The sequence below is a fragment of the Taurulus bubalis genome (genome assembly GCF_910589615.1).
Source record: "Taurulus bubalis genome assembly, chromosome: 4".
NCBI classification, from domain to species: domain Eukaryota; kingdom Metazoa; phylum Chordata; class Actinopteri; order Perciformes; family Cottidae; genus Taurulus; species Taurulus bubalis.
In genome coordinates this window covers 3019561-3040247 of record NC_136592.1, presented here as the reverse complement: position 1 = coordinate 3040247, position 20687 = coordinate 3019561, and the positions used below count along the sequence as shown (strand labels likewise).

General features: G+C 44.9%; 1 protein-coding gene across 1 annotated transcript in view; it reads right to left on the bottom strand.

The window, feature by feature from the left end:
• Positions 1-12058: 12058 nt before the first annotated feature.
• adamts18 (ADAM metallopeptidase with thrombospondin type 1 motif, 18) overlaps positions 12059-20687 on the bottom strand; it is a gene marked incomplete at both ends in the record, with an annotated part of 56098 nt that continues 47469 nt past the window's right edge. Inside the window, 5 exons of the mRNA XM_079217263.1 lie at positions 12059-12174; positions 14824-15019; positions 16782-16947; positions 17092-17162; positions 18621-18815. Coding sequence (XP_079073389.1) covers positions 12059-12174; positions 14824-15019; positions 16782-16947; positions 17092-17162; positions 18621-18815 — 744 coding nt within the window. The remainder of the gene's footprint in view (positions 12175-14823; positions 15020-16781; positions 16948-17091; positions 17163-18620; positions 18816-20687) is intronic.

Genomic DNA, 20687 nt, shown 5'->3' with positions numbered 1-20687 from the left:
TATCCTGCTAATATTTTCTATAATTCAGATTTAATTTAAGGTCGGACGCTGACAGTAGCAGCAGAATTGGTTCATTTTGTGGTTCCTCCCTCTCCCTCTTCTCTGAAATAAAAAGGTAAAAATAACACAAGGAGATGTGTACCCACTTGCCTCCCTGAGTATTCAGCTATCATTGCTAATTCCAGAATATTGCAGGCACTTCAGCCCGCCGCGGCTCCAATGCCACAAGTGGCTCTCGTGGGCTTTTTTCATGGAAATTCAAGGAGGGTTTTCTGGCTTTTCGGTATCACACAGGTGCAAAGACAAAGAGCAATTATTCCAACCTTTTTCACAAAAAGCCACGCGGAGCCGTGGGTTGTGGAAACAGGCGGTGTCATTCTCTACCCTCCCAAATAAAGAATGCATATCAAACCATCAGTTAGCTGGAGGCCTACAAGTGTAGGTTCAGATGCAATGCTCTCCCGTGCCCATCCACAATGGAATATATAATATAACACACACGGCTGTAAGTATTCACTTCTATGACCCTTTTGGTTTCGTTTTTCAGAGGAACGGTAGGTTGAAATGTTTTTTTTAAATATATTGTAGGATATTTTTTTGCCTTTTTCTGTCTAATGTGCAACAAGGAAGTTGCTAAAAACAGATTCAGTTTTTCAGTATGAAGTTCATAATAAATCATTAATAGTGACTACAAACTAATGTTGGATCAGCATTGCTTTAATCTAAAGTTGTATTTAAAGCTGGCTGAAAAGAATGTTTGCAGCCCAGTTGTTTACGTCGTAATAGCAGCAAATCTCCCCGAGATGTCTGGGAGCAAGTTAGCAGAACGCTTGAGCGCCTGATTGACCCATTCCACTGCAATGCAAACCGCTGTGGGTCTGCCGCTGCTATCGAACAGTTGATTGACTTCAAAACTGATCGAACGTGACAAGGAGTTTTGGTTTGGAGCAAGAGGCAATTACTCAAAGGTGACACGGTGCATTTTCAAACGTGGTTTCCAAGTCAAAGTACCTTTCCAGGCTCGACGCGAGAGACGAGATTCGATGTTCAATCCCGACTGCGTCCGTCGTTTTGGCACCGCGGTGCCGCCATGACATGCAAGCACAGCGGGCTCATTAGACGTGGGGTTCAGATGAGCATCAGCTTCAACAGAATGCACGGTATTAGTGATGCTTGTAAAGCAAAATGGAAACATTTCCAATGGTAAAGTAGCTGGGGTTGCAAATGTATTCAGTGCAAAAAATGGGGGCCCTGGGCCCGAAAAGGTTGGGAACTGATCTGCATTTGGCATGCTAGCAAACGGAGCAGCAACTACACCAGCACCCAAAGTCTAAATTCCTGTGAGGCTTCTTTTAACATTTGTGGCGAGAAACAAACAGTGAGCAAAGTTACTATTTTCTTTTTCACATCTGGTACAATGAGGAGAAGTCTGTCTTAAACTAACTGCATTGACTCCAGGGAATATGCGCATATGGAGTGTGCAAGCTACGTCTAGTTGTGTGTTATAGTAGACTGTAGGATAAAGACCTTGATAATTATTTGAAAGAAGAAAAACAAGCTTGAATTCAATTCGATCTAGGCCATAGCTTCAATTTAAAGAGCACATCTATGTAGCATATGCATACTTACAATGCAACCTTAGACAATTAGTCCAAATGTAGGAGGGAAGAAGATTCTATTCTCCAAAAAGTCTGTTGTCTGTTTTTTCAGCCTTGGACAAACTGTAACAAAAGCGAAGCCTCCAAACAAAACTTCCCTCACAGCTGTGCCGTCGACCGTTCTGCACGAGAACAAAGACACGACTCTCCTCTCCCTCGACTGGTTGGAGGCAGCAGGATGAGAAAATGGAGAGAGAGAGAACGAAAAAACAAGAAATGACAGCGACACTTGTAGCTCTGCGCTATTGTACCAGCTGAATAACTAATCTGCATCTGCCTGCTGATTTCAACAAGGCTACATCCCTGACACCCCAAACAGGGCCGAGGCGGTGCTGGGCTGGGGGAAGAGAGACTCGCATGGCAATCAGTCCCCGGCAGCACGCGGAGAGCCGCTGTAATTAAGGAGCAGTGTCCCCCATGAATCGCATCCGTAAAGCAGGACTTTAATTCTCCACTAATTGAGGCCGACGCGGGGAGGGCTGAAGGTATTTGAGGCTCCTGCCGGGCGGACCGACCACTGAGTTAGATGATTAGCTGAGGTGTAGCAAAGGTAACGAGGAAACTGAACCTCGCCAGCACAGCCAGACACACCTGCCCACCTCTCCCTGCTTCCCTGCTCACACCCCACTGCTCTCCCAAGGAAACCCGACCCGGAGTGGAGGCAAAACTTTCCCATTTTTAGCTCCACTTTAACGGCAGCTGTGTTCTCTGCTGGTGGGAAGAGGAGGGAGGAGGAGGAGGAAGAGGAGCAGGCGGTTTGATTGATTTGCTTCATTTGGATTCGTAGCTAGTTGCTGTTGTGATTGCTGGCGACGGAGGTTCATGCAAACTCCTGAGAGAAGCAAAGAGAGGTGGGTATATATTTAGAGAATGCTCCAGTTGCTAAAAGTGCTACAACTAATGAAGGGAATCATTTGTAAATATGGGATCTAATCATTGTGCTGTTATCAAGAGTTGCATGGACATTTTTTCAGAACATAATTGCACTGTTTAAGTTCACTGCAAACAAACTAAAACGAAGGTGAGGTGAGCCGTCAAATCCGCTGACTCTGGCTCCGGGTGACAGTTGTTTTGTATCAGTAATGGAGCCGCTCACCGGCTCGGCTCCACGCGACGCCTCCTCCGCTTTCATGTGAGCACTTCACCAGAGGCGGCGGGTAAAACAACACTGAGGAAGTGGCTGTGAGGCACATTGTCACAGAAACCCGTCAGACTCTGTCTATATATATATTTACATTTCAGAGCAGTTTCTGACAGCTGACTGAGATACACTTGCAATTGAATTACTATGAATTTATGCCCCATCAATGCACATATCGAACGTTGCTCCTTCTCTGGATTTCAGGTTTACATGATGGTGGTTTGATCTGGACCCCTCCTGCCACTATTATTATGATTATTAGTATTATTATTAGTAGTAGTAGTAGTATTGCCGATGCCATTCATGCTTTTAATATCATTATTATTCTACTATATCCACTGCCGCTGTTATTTTTGGTAGTTGTGACTTTTTCATCATTATATTCATGTAATGTGTTGTAACTCTGTTACCTTGTTCATTCTGGTCACATGACATCTATTGCTTCTGTCCATCCTGATAGAGGGATCCTCCTCTGTTGCTCTCCTCAAGGTTTCTTCCCTTTTTCCTGAACCGATCTGAGGTCAAAGGTCAGAGGATGTCGTATGTGTACAGATTGTAAAGACCTCTGAGGCAAATTTGTAATTTATGATTTTGGGCTGTACAACATTTAATTTAATTTAATTGTCACTGTCTTAGTAAAGGATGAACTCAAGCGTGCACACACACACACACACACACACAGTGTGAACGGCAGTACAGTGCTTCTGCTCGTGCCATAGGAGACGTCACGAAACACCAGCGTCAATGCTTTTTTGTTGTTGCTAATTTAAAGATGCAAGCTTTAATGTACACCAGACAGAATACAGATGGACTCCTTTGGCGCCTTGTTGTAACCGATGTTCTGAAGCGTCCTGTAAACACTGTAGATTTTCTTTTTTTGATTTGAAAGGCCCGATGCGGAGCCAAGTCAGTCAGGAAATGTGAGGCAGAGGTAGGATAAAAACACAGCGCCAAATTTGACTTTATCTAAACTTGCATCGGCTCGTGGGATGACTTTGAGATTGTTATCAAGTTATTCTGATCCATTAAGCTGATCCGAGCTGTGGAAAGATCAACTTCACGCCGCCGCGCTGGAGAATGTGTCCTTTCACAACGATTCAGAACATCTTCCTGTTGAGTTGAAATAGCAGCAGATAAAGCGAATCTCCCTCTGAAACGACTTCAGAGGCATTTTGTTCAAGCACGGGGCCTTTCACTTTCAAAATGCAATCTGTTCATTCTCATAAAGGCCTCAATTAGATGAAGGCTACCCTGATGTGTGGGGGCTCTTCATCCGCTATGTGTGCCACTCAATGCAACAGAACGTACGTAGGTCAAGTAATGGGGAGAGCAGCCAGTCATTATGGACGAGGACGACGGCAACTAAAGTGTGTCTGAAAATAATGCGCTGTAATGTGACCACTGCTGTGTCCTTGTTTGGAGTGCGGGCTTCACACACACTTCTTTTGCCTGCCTTGCACACACACGCAAAGTAGTAGTTAAGTGGTCAAATGTTCTGACCTTGTTTCTCTCCATCTGAGGATGTTTCCCCCTGATTATTGTAATTCAGCTCACTTCATTTACTTAGGAAATCACTGGTGGTCGACAAAATCAAGCCTGGATGTTTTTTTTTTATTATCCGCAAGGGGTGAAAATGAAGGATTGGCTCCCAAATTCAGCTGGCATCGCGGACCCAAAAGTCTGAAAAATTGATAGGTTTTGGAATTTACATATCTGTTGTGCAATTGCATTCCCCGTGGCCAACGTGAGTGCGCAGTTCATCAATAAAATATGACTGTCTGAGAAACAAATATTGAAATCACGCCTGTCAAAATGAAGTTTGGGAGTGTGCATACAGTGATAATGTTTAACTTGGTGACAGAGGTCAAAGCAGTCAATGCTTTTTGTTTAGGGAGAAGTGGCAATCAAAGGGAATTCATTTGCATACATCTAGCATAGGTGTAAGAGTATGATTTATTTTGCTGTTGTTGTTCTTGGTTTATGTTGTTGTTCATCATTTGCATTTAAAATGTGGAGGAAGAGGGAGATGAAAGTACATTATCATGTATTTATTGAGTAAGCATTGCCCTCTGCTGGGCAGGCAAGGAACTGATCTTGTTTCGACAGAAGCTCCCTCAGAGTGTGTGTGTGTGTGTGTGTGTGTGTGTGTGTGTGTGTAGTTCCATTGTCAAACACAGCCGGATGCCATTTCAAAGGTAGCCAGTGTGCACATTCCTATGTGTGTGTACATATATATCCACTCTTTATGGATCTATATGAATAAACTGATGTCAAGCAGAGCAACACGTCTCCGGGGAAGAGGAGGAGGAGGAGGCGGGACAAACATCAAGTCCTCTGAGCATGAAATGGATGAGCCCTCTGCTTTACATTGATTAATTTGCATACAAACACACGCTCGACAACCCCAACGAGAGCAAGTCTGAACTGCACAAAGACAAGAAGGGCAGAGAGAGATGCGAGCGGCTACTTGGAGGCTGTTTCCTCAAGGTCGGAGGGTTAACAGGCAGGTGGGCATCGCTGCAGCTGCTGCCTCCGGGGCCCCGAGGATCCTAATCATACATTTCAGGGGGAAAATGATGAGAAAGCGGCTGCTCGAAGGAAGACGTATGTGAGAGGGTTGCCGCAAAACCACAGATCAATAATATTCATAGCCTCAAGGAGAAAATATGTTAAGCAAAAGCGTTCTCCTCGATGGATGTTAGCGGGGATGCTCAGTGACACAGCTGCTATGCTCTGGAGAGGTCAACCTGACCCACAGGTGGGACGCAGGATGTATTCTGAGATCAAGAAATAAATGTGTAGAAAATCTGCCATTGTCTTTTATATGTGCAGTACAGCTTTCAGTCACACAAGGTAGCCTTCGTCTCTTCTTCTCGCCTCCTCCCGCCTCCTCCCGCCTTTGTCTCGCCTTCGTCTCCGGCTTTGTCTTCAATTCAATTACATTGAATCTAATGTCAACGACTAGTGTTGGTTGAGTGCGAGAAAATGAAAAGAATGACTGTTAACTCAGCCTAAATGCATTTATTTGATCTCATTCATAAAGTGCGTATGTTTTCAAGAAGAACGCACGCATAAAACAAAGTTGTGATTTATCATACGTTTAGCCTATTCAAAACAAATTCGCTCTCCTCACGATTATTAGATAAGTCTTTTTGTGAATTGGGTGAAGTGATGATTTGTGATTTGTAACACTGCTCTAGAGCGATTGTATGAGCCAAAATAAAGACATTGTTTATTGTCAAGGTTCCTAAACATACTTAACACAGAAGAATGTTGGTTGGTTTATTTGTACGTGCATTGGGTCGATAACGTCACACAACACAGCAACACGGGAAGTAAGAAGCAGGAAGTGACTGTTCGATCAGATTAGTGGGGTCAAAGATGTTCCTTTTTATAGAAAAACAAAGTTTTGCTTCAGCATATAGATAAGCTCCAGAAGAAGGAGAGGCTTTCCCTTTAAACCTGCATTTGAAGACTGGCATCGACACCAGCTGTGGCTGACTCCCAGATGACACCCACTGCAGACAGACAACACACAGCAGGTGGGGTCATAAAGTGATTTGGGTGCTCCGCAAGCCAAACACTGAAAACTTTCAGAGTTTACAAAAGCAAGGGTAATGAGATGAAAGGAGTGAGAGAAAGGTGATGAAGGCGATGAGGGGTTGGGGAAATCGATGCGGCGGAGGATGATGAGGAGGAGGAGGCACTGCAGAGGAGAGGAGTAGAGAGGTGAAGAAGATGTAAAACAAGACAAACACGTGGAGATGGATGGAGGAGGAGGCTAACGAGAGGCAAGCTGGGAGTGTGTGATGGGCAGAGGGTTCAGGAGAGCAGGGGAGGTTTAGCCAGATATCCACGGGTCTTTACCCGACTCTTAAATCACCCAGCGTGACAGACACACAAGGCCCGGTTTGACGCGCCGCTGTCATTCGTCTTCTAAGCCGTTAATCACGGAGATCTGCGAGGGGCAGATCTCTTAACGGCGGAGGAGTCGCCTGGCAGTAACAAACGAGCCCCACACTGCGACTCCCACGCAGCCGCACACCTCCAAAGCCCCGCCGATGCCGTGATCCACCTGCAATCACCCTGCAGCAAGTACCAGGCTCTCTCCTGTGCAGTGTGTGTGCGAGAGAGAGAGGGATGAAGGGATGAGAGACAGCCAGAGGTGGGGTGTGTGTCTGTTATCTTTCTGTATGTGTGGGCACGAGCTCGGTGAACTCTGGAGGGATGAGACGGGTGAGGTGGCGTTGAAATATGACAGCTCTCACTTGTTCTGAAGCGTGCCCTCAGAGTAAGCCCTGCAAGAAATAGAGAGATCAGTCTCACTTTCTCTCCGACCGCACACACACTTTCACACTGACACACTCACACGCGCACTAAGAAGGAACTCTGTTAAGATGTGATTAGGCTGACTGTCAGTTGTGAGAGGGTCCTATCAGGGTTCACCGCACGCCAAGCGCACACAAATGGCCGTCTTAGCCGGCCTGCCTGACAGTCGGCTAGTAGAGGGATGTCGAAGCTGGAAATAACAGCCGGCCCTGACTTACAGCTGGACCGACAACCGTTGGTGCTTTGCCAACTAGAAAAAAAAGACTGACCTGGAGAGATTGTTGAAAACAGGAAGAAAAAAAGCCCTGCATCGATCAGCCCGGGCTGGGGAGGTATTAAGAGAGACAGGCCTATTTTGGAGTTGACAGAGCAGGGCTTCTGCTTTGGCTCGGCGTGCACACTGTGTACCCTCGCTCCACAAAGGGTGAATTGGTGCACTTATTTTTGCTTCAGACAAGCTTGTCTCGTCGAAGAGGCTCGTTACATTTTTCATGACAAAAAGAAAGCGATGAAATTGGAATTTTGAGACAAGACAAAGGGCTGCTCCGTGAGGGAGAGTGCTCCAGCACGGCAGGGGTTTCAGCTGAATGCTAACGCCGGCATGCTAACGTGCTCACAATGACAATGCTAACGGGCTTGTGTGTTAGCATAGTGGTGGTTTGTAAGTGGCGCTAAAAGTACAGCTGGATTGATATTGGTTTGCAGGAATTCTAAAGTATTGGACAAATGACAGAATGTGAGCTGATGGTGCTGAAGGGGAAACATGAATATCTGTCAGGAACGTTCTGGCGTTCTGTTGCTGTAGACACATTTCACTAAAAAAAACAATGTCAAGGGATTTCCTGAAGGCAATTTCATGGTAATCCATGCAACAGTTAAAATAATCTGTCAGGACCAAAGTGCTACTTCCGTGCTTTTCAGTACCGATACTGAAACAATACATTTTGCGACAGCTCACATTGAGGAATATTACTGTTTGTCGATAAAAGCCTTTTTTCTATTCAACAACTTTTCATCAGTGAATCAACAGCAGTAAAAAAATAAATCATCAACATAAATAAAGCTGTGATTGATCCTGATTCAAGTAGAATGATCTGTTCAAAGACCAAGTTAACAAAGAGTGTTCAATCGATTGCAACAAACACATTTCTGGTCGGGACTAAAAATAGCGATGGGGTCCACCGCCCGGCCCGACACGTGGGAACAGATCCAAGTTCAGAGAGAATTCAGCGAGAATCACCCCTCAGTTCCTGTCTCTTTATTCCAGCCTTGATCTCTTTATTTCTCTGCTGCAGTAAAGCTCAGGGTGGATGTGGCTCCCCGTGCAAAGATAATCAAAATGTGTCATTATGAACAAATATGGACGAGGGATATTGAGTCCCATCTGGAAATGAAAGCAGGGTGGAGAAATAGAAAATCCTCACATCAGCTCAGCAGTCAAATTGCTGCCCCACTGAGAGGGGAACATCATAAGCTGGGTTGTGGGGACATCCATATGTATTGTACACACACACACTCTCCCTTTAACACACACACACACACACACACACACAGACTAAATGCATGAATTCAACCAGCAAACAGGCGTGCACCCGGGGAAGCATGCCAAACATGCGTTGCGCGCACACACACACACACACACACACACACACACACACACACACACACACACACCTCCACAGCCAGCCCGGCGCTCAATGAACACGTTGTGTTTGTGCGTGCTAGCCGAGCCGCACACATTTGCGTGCGCGGGCCCCAGCTTGTGGCGTCTGGCTCGCAGCACGCCGGTAAACAGCGTGCAGCCGAGGCGATGTGGGGACCCCGGGCGCCGTGATTCATGCAGACGGGTTGATTAAAGAGCAATCGATGCCCCCGCGGTGCGCGAAAGGGTGGCGCAATCATTGTTAGAAAACACTGTTTGGCGGCATAAATCTCTGCACGCTTTCCAGTTCTGAAAGTTTCGAGGAGTTGGCGATAAAAAAGTTGTCAGATGTCTGCAGTTGCCAAAGCGGCCAATGATAGTACAAGTGGGTTCCCACTGAGTGGCCGGAGAGCAGCAGTGGGCCTCACAGGGTATGATAATCACTGTGCACAGTTTAGCATACAAGGAATCACTGATGCCATACACAACTTTGAAGCTGCTCTATCAATATGTTCTCATATCACCAGTGGATGCGTCATGTGAAAGATCTTTTGCAGCGATGAGTCAACAGCAGACTTCAGCTCCACGGAGCATTTTAACGTCTTTAAGCTGGTTGTTTTTGTTGTATAGCAACTGAACCGCTTTGATTCCCTCTCACTTCTCTGGTTAGTGCTTTCTGCCACAGCGGGGAGCAACATCTTTACAGAAGCATCAGGACTTATTGGGTGCAATGGTTGGAACTCGCGTGATTGGAATTATTTGGGATTTTTTGGAGAGCTGGTTGATGGAAAAGGTGGCGGATAAAACGCTGCTCCGGTTGCCAAACGATGTGAAAGAATTATTTTGGGAGCGAAGCACAAAAAGTTTATTTCACTTCAGCCCAGGAGACATCAGTGACGTCGTCATTTCACATTTCACACAAAACCCTTTGAATGAGTATCAATTTGTGTCAGCTCTGGGTTACTACTTTGAAACAATGATGGCATATATTTGTTCTATTTGGTATCTTTCAGGGAATTTCACTCATCACAGCTTTATTCCATCCCTTTTTTTCACAATTTACCATCATTCCATCCTGTTTAAATAAGGGTTGAATATAAGTAAAAGGTGGAATTATTTGCTCATCCCAGGAGGCGTGCAACAGGTAAAAAAAAACAAACATTGTAAGAGTGAAATTGTATGATATAAACTTAATTACATGTATTAGTTATGACCACTAGTCGGCGCTGTTCGGGGGTCTGGAGGTGAGAGGGTAAAGTGAGGGGAAGAAGAAGAGTGAGGGGAAAGGGAAAACGGCTTGACAGTCCAGCTGGAATGTGGAGTTGGTTGACTAAAGTTATGAGGAAAACCCAGAACGTGTTGGACTGATTTATTCCTACTGATAAACCCACGTCGCTTACAACATCTGATGTGGACATTTCTTTTGACAATTAGGTTAAATAGACCCGACCTACCTGCCAGAAGAAATGTTGGCATTGTACACTTCTGCAAATCACTGGATACACCAAGGCTTCTGAGCCAAAAATACTGTTTATGAAAACGTCTCATATCAGCCTCGTATCACGGTTGCAGAAATGCACATGACACATGGTTAACACTGTGAAATGATTGGTTAGCTTTAGCAAAGAAAACTGCTTGGTAAAGGTTTGAGGAAAGATTATGGTCTGTGTTCAAATAATTCCGTCACAACGTAACTAAACTGTAACAGCATATAACTAGCGGTAGTAAATAGAAACGGAGGACTTTCATGTGACAAGTGTAACAACGTTAAGTAACAAGAGTCATGTGACATGAACAGCTGTTTGTTTGACCCCTCTGGACTGCCTTGCTCATTGTTATTATGCCACATGACTTTTAATAACGTAGCAGACCAATGTCCAATGTCAACCCACATTTTTATTTTGTCTTTTGACCTTCAAATCACTGCTTAGTGGGAGAGCTTGGCTTGGTACCAAATATGGATGTATATGGATGCGTGGAGCATGAAGAATAACCTAAAATGATTTATTATAAGGAGCAATGTGCAAATAAAGCCATATTTTTTCTGAATCCGGCGTCACATTGCTCAGAGTGGCTGCTTCACACAAACTGAATGTGACTGCGTCGTAACTCATCTGAAGTCCTCCAACCAAACCCCGGCCTCATCGGTGCATTTAGACCAGACGTCTGTGGGGAACACACCCACACTGTGAACAAAAGCTGTGATGCTACATGCTACATGCTACGTAGACCGTACCCACGTTCACCCTGCAATCACCCTCTTCTCTTCCTCTTCACCCTCCTCTGCTCCAGACCCCGCAGACAATGCAGCACATTATTCCCTCCCATTGTGGCTGTAATCGATAGAGAGAATGCAGGAAAAAAAAGAAAAGAAAGACGGATGTGTGATCGAGTTGTATTACCATAACCGTACAGGAGAGCGACCACTTACAACGTGACTGGATAAAATGTTTTACGTACACAGACAGGCATGTTTTCATAGCGTGACCGGAATGCACAGGGGACACGTGTTCCAGCTTGTTCCCAAAAGGATTCAGCGGCATTAAACACAACAAGCGGAGAGTGTGTGAAGGAGGAGGTGTAGGAGGCATCTGACCACTGATTACTAATGCCTCATATAAAAAAACAAAAGTGGATCCAAGGGTGACTGGCACAATCCTCTGGTATATCCAAACATAGAAATAACATGTCACAGATCCACTGTACACCTGACAAAATGGAAAATCATATATTACGAACCATAATAACTTAAGAAAAAAGGCGTATGGAGCCAGACGCCTTTAAAAACACGACATATAAGCAAACTGAAACGCTGTTGTCCTTTCCTGTTCTCCTGATGGCTTGTAGCTTTCGAGGTTTCAAAAGGAAAACGCTCAACAAAATGACAACATGTATATATATATATATATATATACGTATATATATATACGTATATATATATATATATATATATATATATATATATATATATATATATATATATATATATGTATATATATACATATTACATCAACATGTCCCTTGTGATGTGCATCGTCTTTCCAGTTACAATGTAGTTGATGAGAGGAGGACTTTAGCGCTTTGGCAGATGAACATCAGCAGCCACACTGCCTTCTTCAACAAGAGGAGTCTATGGTTTCTCTTTTTCACTTCTTTAAAAAAAAATAATTAGTCAAGTACTCCAGGAGGGAAACACACACGTGTGGAGCAGAGTTCTGTGCGTTGTGAGCGATAGCCGGCGACCGGCTGCTGTGTTGTTGCATCCACAGACTCAAGGGCATGCAAGCTCTACTGCCTCTTGCTGGAGCAGGACTTGCAGCACTGCTGTCCGTAGAACTTGTGGTTACAAACGCCGTGCTGGGGAACCAGGTGACACCAGCTGAAATGGTCCATGCAGTGTTCATCTGCAGAGGAAACAAAACCAAATACATAAGGCGCATGCTGAGCAGCAGTTCAACGTGGCTCAAGCGCTCGCTGGTGGAGTTGTGTTGTTTAATAGCACTGGGAACTGACGACAAAGTCTTCCATTAAAGAAGGAACAGAACAGGAACAACGTGGAGAGACAAGGAGACAGGAAATGGTCAAACAAACACATATGATTGGTCGATGCTTCGCCGAGTGTGGGGCGTCAGTTTGTAGCTTCCTGTCCCCGCTGCCACTGATGCTCTGTCACTGGTAGTGTGAACTCTCACGATTACATCAATTCATTGTTCTGTTGAGCAATATTATGCCGTGTTCACACCGGACGCGGCGCGAATTTGCGGCGTGACCAGATTACATGTAAAGTCAATCCACAGACGCGATGCGAAGCGAATGGCGATTTATTCGCGCCGTGGCGAGATAGATGCGTTGGAGGCGGCGCGAACAGAACGTTTGACCTGGGGCGAACAAAGCGAAGGACGCGGCGCGAATTCGCCTGAGTTGAATTCTCCCAACTCTGGCGGAGAAATCGCGTGACGCAAAGTTGCGGCAGCCAATCAGCGTTGAGAATCAGCGTTGAGCAGCTCCGCCCGTCACCACCGCCGTCTCCCCGTGAACACCCTTGTTTCACTCGCATGAGTAAACTTCCGCGGTGGACGCGGCTCGAAAATTCCGGTGTGAACACGGCATTACTATTGCTCGGCAGAACAATGAATTGATGTAATCGTGAATAGCCATCATGTTTTCCAGAAACCACCAACCGAAAGTCTAGAACCCAATTATAATCAATTTACCATGATTTTTTCTTTTTAAGTATCAAATTCAAGAAGTCAGAAGCAGGAATGTTTGGGGCACTTGATAATGGAAGAATAGTATGGAGCTAAATCCAGGCCATATGTTTTGTTCATTTGAAAAAAAAGATTTGAACTTCAAAAATGTTGTTGAACTTTGAGAAATTCAACAATGTATTCAAAATAAAAATAAGTGAATGAAAAGTTGTTTGGGTTGATTTAGTTTAAATAAAATATATTTTTTCATTTTTCAGTAACAGATTTTATATTTTCAACTTTCACTTCTTTTTCAGGTTCAAATCTTTTTTTCAGATTCAGACTTTTGGCCTGGATCGGGCTTGGGGGGCGTGGTTTCAACTGCAGGGGCGTGGCCTCATGAGTGACAGCTTAACAATGAAGGCTGAGGACCACCTCAACCACGTTGCCTTCAGGTAACGTGGTTTATGACTAATTATGACTCAATTCTTTTTAATACAGCATATTCACATGATTGGCAGTAGACACCAGTGACAAAGTTATGTTTAGCAAGCTGTTTTAGACCATACTTGGCATGAATCGCAGTATAAGAGCAATAAACTATGCCGGGTTGTGCTGTTTAAAAGCCACACTATAATATCTGACGTTTCCCTGCGATGCCGTCCGGTGTGTGAGATGAACTGGTTTTGAATCAACTTGAATGAACACATTACTTTTAAAGACTATAAACAGTCGGTTTGCTGTAAACCTCACTTCCCGTTCGTGAGGCTGTCCTTGAGACGCCGACGACACGTAGCGAGGACATGAGTGAAAGTTGGTGGTACGGCACAATGCCTATTCAATAAATCCGTCAATACATCCTTTACAAAACGCTGTTGTCCGTCATATATGTCTATTATATATAAATATTTATTAATCTGATGTCAAGTTGATGCCTGTGCATTCATACACCGGTGAGAGAAATATACTCAAACACCGCGTAGAGATGACTGTCAGCTGTGGAAACTCAGATTCTCACAGATTAACGTGTGATACAACACTGTGCTGTTTCACATCGCTAATGTTTTATATTAAAGACTACGGACTTTCATCTCTATCATCATAACGATATTCTACCCTGTGCAGCACGAGTTAAGTCAGATTAAACATGACTTAACTCTCATTGTGTTACTATAAGGACCCACATGCAATAACTACACAGGAGTTAGTGTGTCTTTTGAAACACTACGATGGAGCGGCATCCTTCTTTGTTAAGCTGTCACTCATGAGGCCACGCCCCTGCATTGAAACGCAACCTGAAAAAAAACGATCTGAACCTAAAAAAAAGATCTGAACCCTAATTTTAAAATTGAAAATATAAAATCTGTTATCGAAAACTGAAAAGAATATTGTAAAAAAAACTAAACTAAATTAAATTGATATTTAACCACCCAAAAAATGTCATACACTTATTTTAATTTAGAATACATTGTTGACTTTTTCAAAACTTGTTTTTTCAGGTTCAAATCTATCAAATCTACATATAACCTGGATTTAGCGCCATTTAAATTTTTTAAATGTTATATTTTTCATTAGATCAAATGATCATTCAAACTGTATATATTGAAATATAAAACAAGACTAATATCAAGCAGCTCTGTATTCATGCAGTGCAGAAGTCATTTGAGCTAAATGCTAATATCATGTTCACAATGCTAACACAGATTTTTCTGCAGGTTTATTGTTTACTCAGGTAATGTTAGTTTGGCCTGTTGCAAATTAGCAATTCGCAACATAATGTTGGCGATAGGAAGATTGCATCAAGAAGAGCAGAAACCCCACTAAAAACAGGGAATGCAAACTTAGATTTTTTATTTTCAACTTTACCGTTCAGCGTTGGTCCAGCAGCTGTGACCCGGCCGGGGCGTTGTACCGGAGCCGGCGGAGCAGCGGGGCAGAAGTGTGTGTTGCACGCCCTGGAAGTGACCGGCCTCTGATGGGACAGGCAGCTGGCTGCGGGGCGACCTTGCCGGAGACACTGGATGGACCGAGTCTGGACTCCTCCCCCACAGGACACAGAGCACTGAGACAGAGCGACAGAAACAAATGGAAACGCGGGATGAGATGGAGGGAAGTGAGAGAGAAAAAGCTCAGAGATATAAATAGGAGAAGGAAATGAAACGTCGAAGCGCACGGAGAAAGGAGCAGAAGAGGGATGGAGCCAAAGTACGGAGACAAAGAACAGATGAAGAAAACAAACATCCCATCCAGCATGTACTTGCCCTCCAGCGAGCTGTCAGCAGATATCTTCTCTGGTGGAAACAAGCTTGAGATCAAGCAGAATAGCACACTGTGCTATAAGAGTTTGCCCTCAAGACTTTGCATAATAGATGATATAACACGTAGCCTACACAACCTGCCCCGATAGGCTCTGCATCAGAGCAGAGCTTTTTGGATTGCATCTGAGGCCCATTCCACATACAAGAACTCTGCTGTGTCTGCAAACTACCACCACCTACACTGCACAGTTTGTTTTTGGGGAAACAGATATATGAACACCCATGGTCATATATTATGAAGTGATTGATTGTTTTGGCCCTGGCGCTGTGTTGCCTTCCTCCTCTTGCCAGGGCCCCGCAGAAAAAGATGCCCGGCAAACAAAAATCAATGAAGCGAGCGATGGTGAGGTGGAAAACAAGAATCTGACGAACCCTTTTCACTAGATTTGTTAGTTTAGAAGCAACCGAACAAACAATTGTGAGGATTTTGCTACTTTTAAAGAATGCGGATCCTATTGACAGCAGAGTTATACTACGCACCTGACACACTTCCTGACTTCAGTTTGATCCATTTAATTCTACAGTCACATTCCGATCCCACTATTTATTTAGTTTGTCATTTGGCCGTTCTATAAGTCTTAGTTGCTGTTTCCTGAGCCTGTCAAACTTTCCCTTCTTAGCACTTAACCCTTTAAGTTTGTAGTAATATCTGGCGGCTATCTCTGATTCTGAATACGGAAGTGCCTCAAACCTGCATTCTTTCTAATGGCCATCAGGGGGCGACTTCTCTGCTTTGCAAAAAGAAGTCGGACTGTATAGATGTCTATCAGAAAATTACCCTGCTTCTGACTTGATTTATAAAAATGAAAACAGTAGATTATTGTCTCAATCGTCAGAGCCACGTCTTATTAAATACAGCAGGATGTCCATATGGTTCATTATAGTCCCATAGAGAGTAAAACCGACATTAAAGCTACATTGTGATTGACAGGGTGCTACCTTAGTCGTCACATCTACATCACTCCTCTACAGACCAAACATGGTCACTACCACTCACTGGTTGCAAAAAAAACAAGATGGCGACGGCCAAAATGCCAAAGGCTTCAAAAGTGCAGTCCACAAACCAATGGGTGATGTCACGATGATTGTGTTCACGTCTTATATACAGTCTATAAGTAATATTTGAAACATATATATATTGTGTCCTTGATATCAGACAGAGGTAGCCACTGATTTCCACTGTTGCTAGCCAGTTGAAAAGCTAATATTAGCTTCAGTCATTGGTGGGAAATCCTGTCCCTGGCTGATTTTTTATGTTTTCAGCTCGCATGGTTTGAAACCATGAAAGTCCCTGTCCAGGGGACCGATGTGAGACTTAAGTTTTATCATGGCTATGATGGCAAATTCTCGTTAGAGCATCCAGTCATGCGCTACCTGTCACGGGAATTTTCGACCAAGTATCTGTGTAGTGCCACGTGTAGTGCCACGTCCAGATCGGAGGACAGTCAGCTGGCACTAAAGATCTCTCATGAAGACAGATTATGAGCAAAGCCTGAGCAAATGTACCTGTTGCCAGGGAGAGGAGTACCAGCCTAAGGACACAGCACCGGAGCCGGTTCTTCCCGGGTCGGCTCGAGGGAGCTCCGGGCACGGACCTCTGTTGCAGCCCTGCTGGAGATCCAGCAAAGGTTTCGCCATGTTCCTGCACCTCCGTATGGGGAACTCCACATACCTGTGGAGAATACAGGTTGTCGGCCTTAAAATGACTTTTCTCACAGAGTGTCCAATTTTGATAACATTCAGACTCAGAGAGTAGTAGACAGATGACACAGTGGGCTCTGTTAAAGTGTGTTGGTGTGCAGTTGAAGGCACATACCCTCCCTGGGAGTCTCTCTCCCCGCAGCGAAGCTCTCTCTTCTGGATGCCTGAGCCACAAGACCTGGAGCACTGAAACGAGAGCGCAGCCAGGAGGGACAATTTCACAAAATGAACTCTCTGATTGTGTGTCCCCATGGCAGCAGACACCACAAGGTCGCCTATCATTGTAGTAATGGAGCCAAAATCCTGTGTGTTTTTTCTCAGTCATTTTATTTGATGAGCAGAGCAGCGTATGCATGTATATACACACACATATATATGTGTGTGTGTGTGTGTGCGTGAGAGAGAGTGTAAATGCATGCGGCTCTTTCCCAAAAGAAAAGCACCGTTGTGGGAACTTCTGTGTTTTTTATCTCGGTCGTCTCGCTCTGCAGACCTGACCCTCATGCAGACCTGACCCTCACGCAGACCTGACCCTCACGCAGACCTGACCCTCATGCAGACCTGACCCTCACGCAGACCTGACCCTCACGCAGACCTGACCCTCATGCAGACCTGACCCTCACGCAGACCTGACCCTCATGCAGACCTGACCCTCACGCAGACCTGACCCTCACGCAGACCTGACCCTCATGCAGACCTGACCCTCACGCAGACCTGACCCTCATGCAGACCTGACCCTCACGCTGACCTGACCCTCACGCAGACCTGACCCTCACGCAGACCTGACCCTCACGCTGACCTCCTCTATTCCATATTCAGCAGCGTGAACTCACTGAGCGCCTCTCGCTCACTCACACTACCGCACTTAACAAAAAAGAGGAGAAAGACAGATTTACAGTACCAAGTCAGGTAGGAGTTCACAAATCGTTGGCACTTAAAACACGAAAGGAATATGTTCTCTGAAATTCATGATTAAATAACGGGCGACAGGGTGAGGCCGCCACTTACTTATGTTAGACCTTGTACAGATTCATTCAAACATTCACTTCCCAGATATAGAAATACTTCTTTGCCAAACAGAAGCAACACCTCGCAGTCGTTTCGTGGGCAGTTTGCATTAGTTTTGGAGACGGTTAGTGAATCCTCGGTGGAGTATATCACCTGGCAGCATACTGTGTTGCCATGGCAGCCTTTATAATCCCACAAGTAAACTGGCAGGACTGCAGAGTAGCGATGGACGTATAATGTGGATGTGTCAGCAGAGGGGAAGCAGACAGGTGGTTGTAAAAAGGATATGCCGATCACGCTTTGTCAACCAGCAGTTCAAAAGTGCTGATAGTTCAGTCCAGATGAAGCAGTCTTGATATTGCACTGCATTCTGGTCTATGGAGGCTCCTGGATTTCTCAATGTGTGACTGTTGAATATTTTTGAAAAATGAGAGCTTTTGTTTTCTAAATTCTGGATGAATAATGTTTTGAATGATGATGAGGTGCATGTTCTGCCACCAGGCAACAGAGTGGACTCACACAGCAATGTGCTTCATCTGGAGCTGTTTGTTTCCTATAACATGTGTGTTTTAGGAGGTTTATCCCCCTCAAAATGACTTCCATCCCTCCTCAGCTTCCTGTCTCTTTTGTTCCTACCTCTCCCCAGGCAGTAGTGATCCACTGCAGCCTCTCGTTCTTTGGGCAGCGCCGCAGGACACAGGTCTCCTGGGCTTTGGGCCGGTGGTGCTGTCTGCACATGCTGTCGGGCACCACCACGGCCTTGGCCCCGGGGTCGGCGCTGCGGCAGAACACGCTCCGCTTCCTCAGTCCGCGGCCGCAGGTCTTGGAGCACTGTGAGAGGAACACGGACGAGTCAAAGAAGTCACAAAGGAACACAGACGTGCGTGTCCTCAGCAGAGTAGTGATTCAATAAGCAAAAGTCAAATACTCATACACATATTAAATCATACATGCACGCACTGTACTTTCTAATATTGCTTTAACCTTCAGCTTTCATCGCATTTAGCAAAGGTTAAATCCTTGGCACGGACACTGTTAATGCTTTTGCGATGCCCCACATGGTGTACGAGCAAACAGAAGGTCACCGCTTTTGACGACAGTCCATTACGGCCTAACATTAAATATAATACACCAATAACTCGCAGATGACTGTGACCCCGACCCGTCAAAGTATCCACCGACGGCAGACAGCGCTGCTGTCGACTCCGACGGGAGAAAGCAGAGGTGGACAACAGTGTTAAACTGCTCTGCCGGGACAGGAAACCACAGCCGCCGGGGCAGTTAATGTGACAGCGTCACATCAATCAATGAGACAAAAGACTCACACACATCTGTGCATAAATGTGCGGTTGTCCTTTTGTCACTGAAAGTCCAGATTGATGTTTTCACGGACACTGGCTTGCATCCGCCTGACCGCCGACTGAACTCGGACCGGTGTGACAAAGTAGTCCCACAACCTGCATCCTGAAGAACGGCTGACTGGCAGCTGTGTGTCCAACTGTGCAGGTCACACCAGCCAATCAGCAGCAGATAGCTGGCAGGCTATTCATATTGTATACAGTTCAATGAGCAAATAAAAGACCTGTCGAGTGGCTGCAGATGCCAAAACCTTCAGGTTTTTCTTTCATACTTGGTTATTAGCCATCGGATTAAAAAGCCTAATCAAAGGCGTGTTTGGTTCCTACCTTCAGCTATTTAATTGCGATGCAGCCGTTCAAAATAAGAAGGACAAGGGGAGAAGAGAACATATTTCTTTGAGGTTGAAAAAACCAAAAAGGTTTAGCAGTTAATTTTTTTTTTTTTTTAAATGTAGATGTCTGAGGATAAAAGTTGTCCCAACAACAAGCTGTTCAGTTCTGTAGTTTGTGTTCAGTGTTGTTCCCATGACCAACAGAGGGCAGCAGAGTGTTTGTTTAAGCGTGCGTGAAACCTCTGACAGCTCGCTAGTGTGTGTGTGTGTGTGTGTGTGTGTGTGTGTGTGTGTGTGTGTGTGTGTGTGTGTGTGTCATGCAGATGTCTAAACATGCAACTTATTTAAAAACCTGTCGATAGACGATGATCACTTTTAGCCGGCAGATGAATTATGACAGGTGGCACACGTAACCTGTAAACCCTGACAGCTAAATGAATGATTTCACATCCAACAAAGCGGAAACAGCGGAAGAGTATCATCATCATCAACAGGAATGAAAATGTTTCACTTTGAAACTGACAGTCAGCACGTCACTCTACCGTTCTGATTGAACAGCGAGGAGAAAGGTAACTACTGGCCTTTTTTCACATCGTCGCAGTCGGAAAAGCACACGTGTAAAGAGTCAAATTAACAATGGATGCATTATATTCAGCTGCTCCAGTTGCAGGGTTCTAGCACTGTGCCCAGAGGCCCCTCTCCCTCAGCACCAGCATGACTCAACCTGCACAAACCAGTCACGAGTCATTTGAATACAATAGTGCAGCAACAATCACTCAGGACAGCAGTTTCATTTACAATAATCATTGCAAGCCCACAGAATTCTGTATCATACAAGTATGATGTACAAGTATGACACAGACATTACATCAATATGCCAGTAGTCATCGCTGTCACTCACACACACACACACACACAGAGGGAGGGAGAGAGAGAGTCAAAGGAGATCACTCACTCACTCTCCCAGAGGACCGGTCCTCAGGCTACAGCTGTGAGCTGAGCAGCATCTCTTT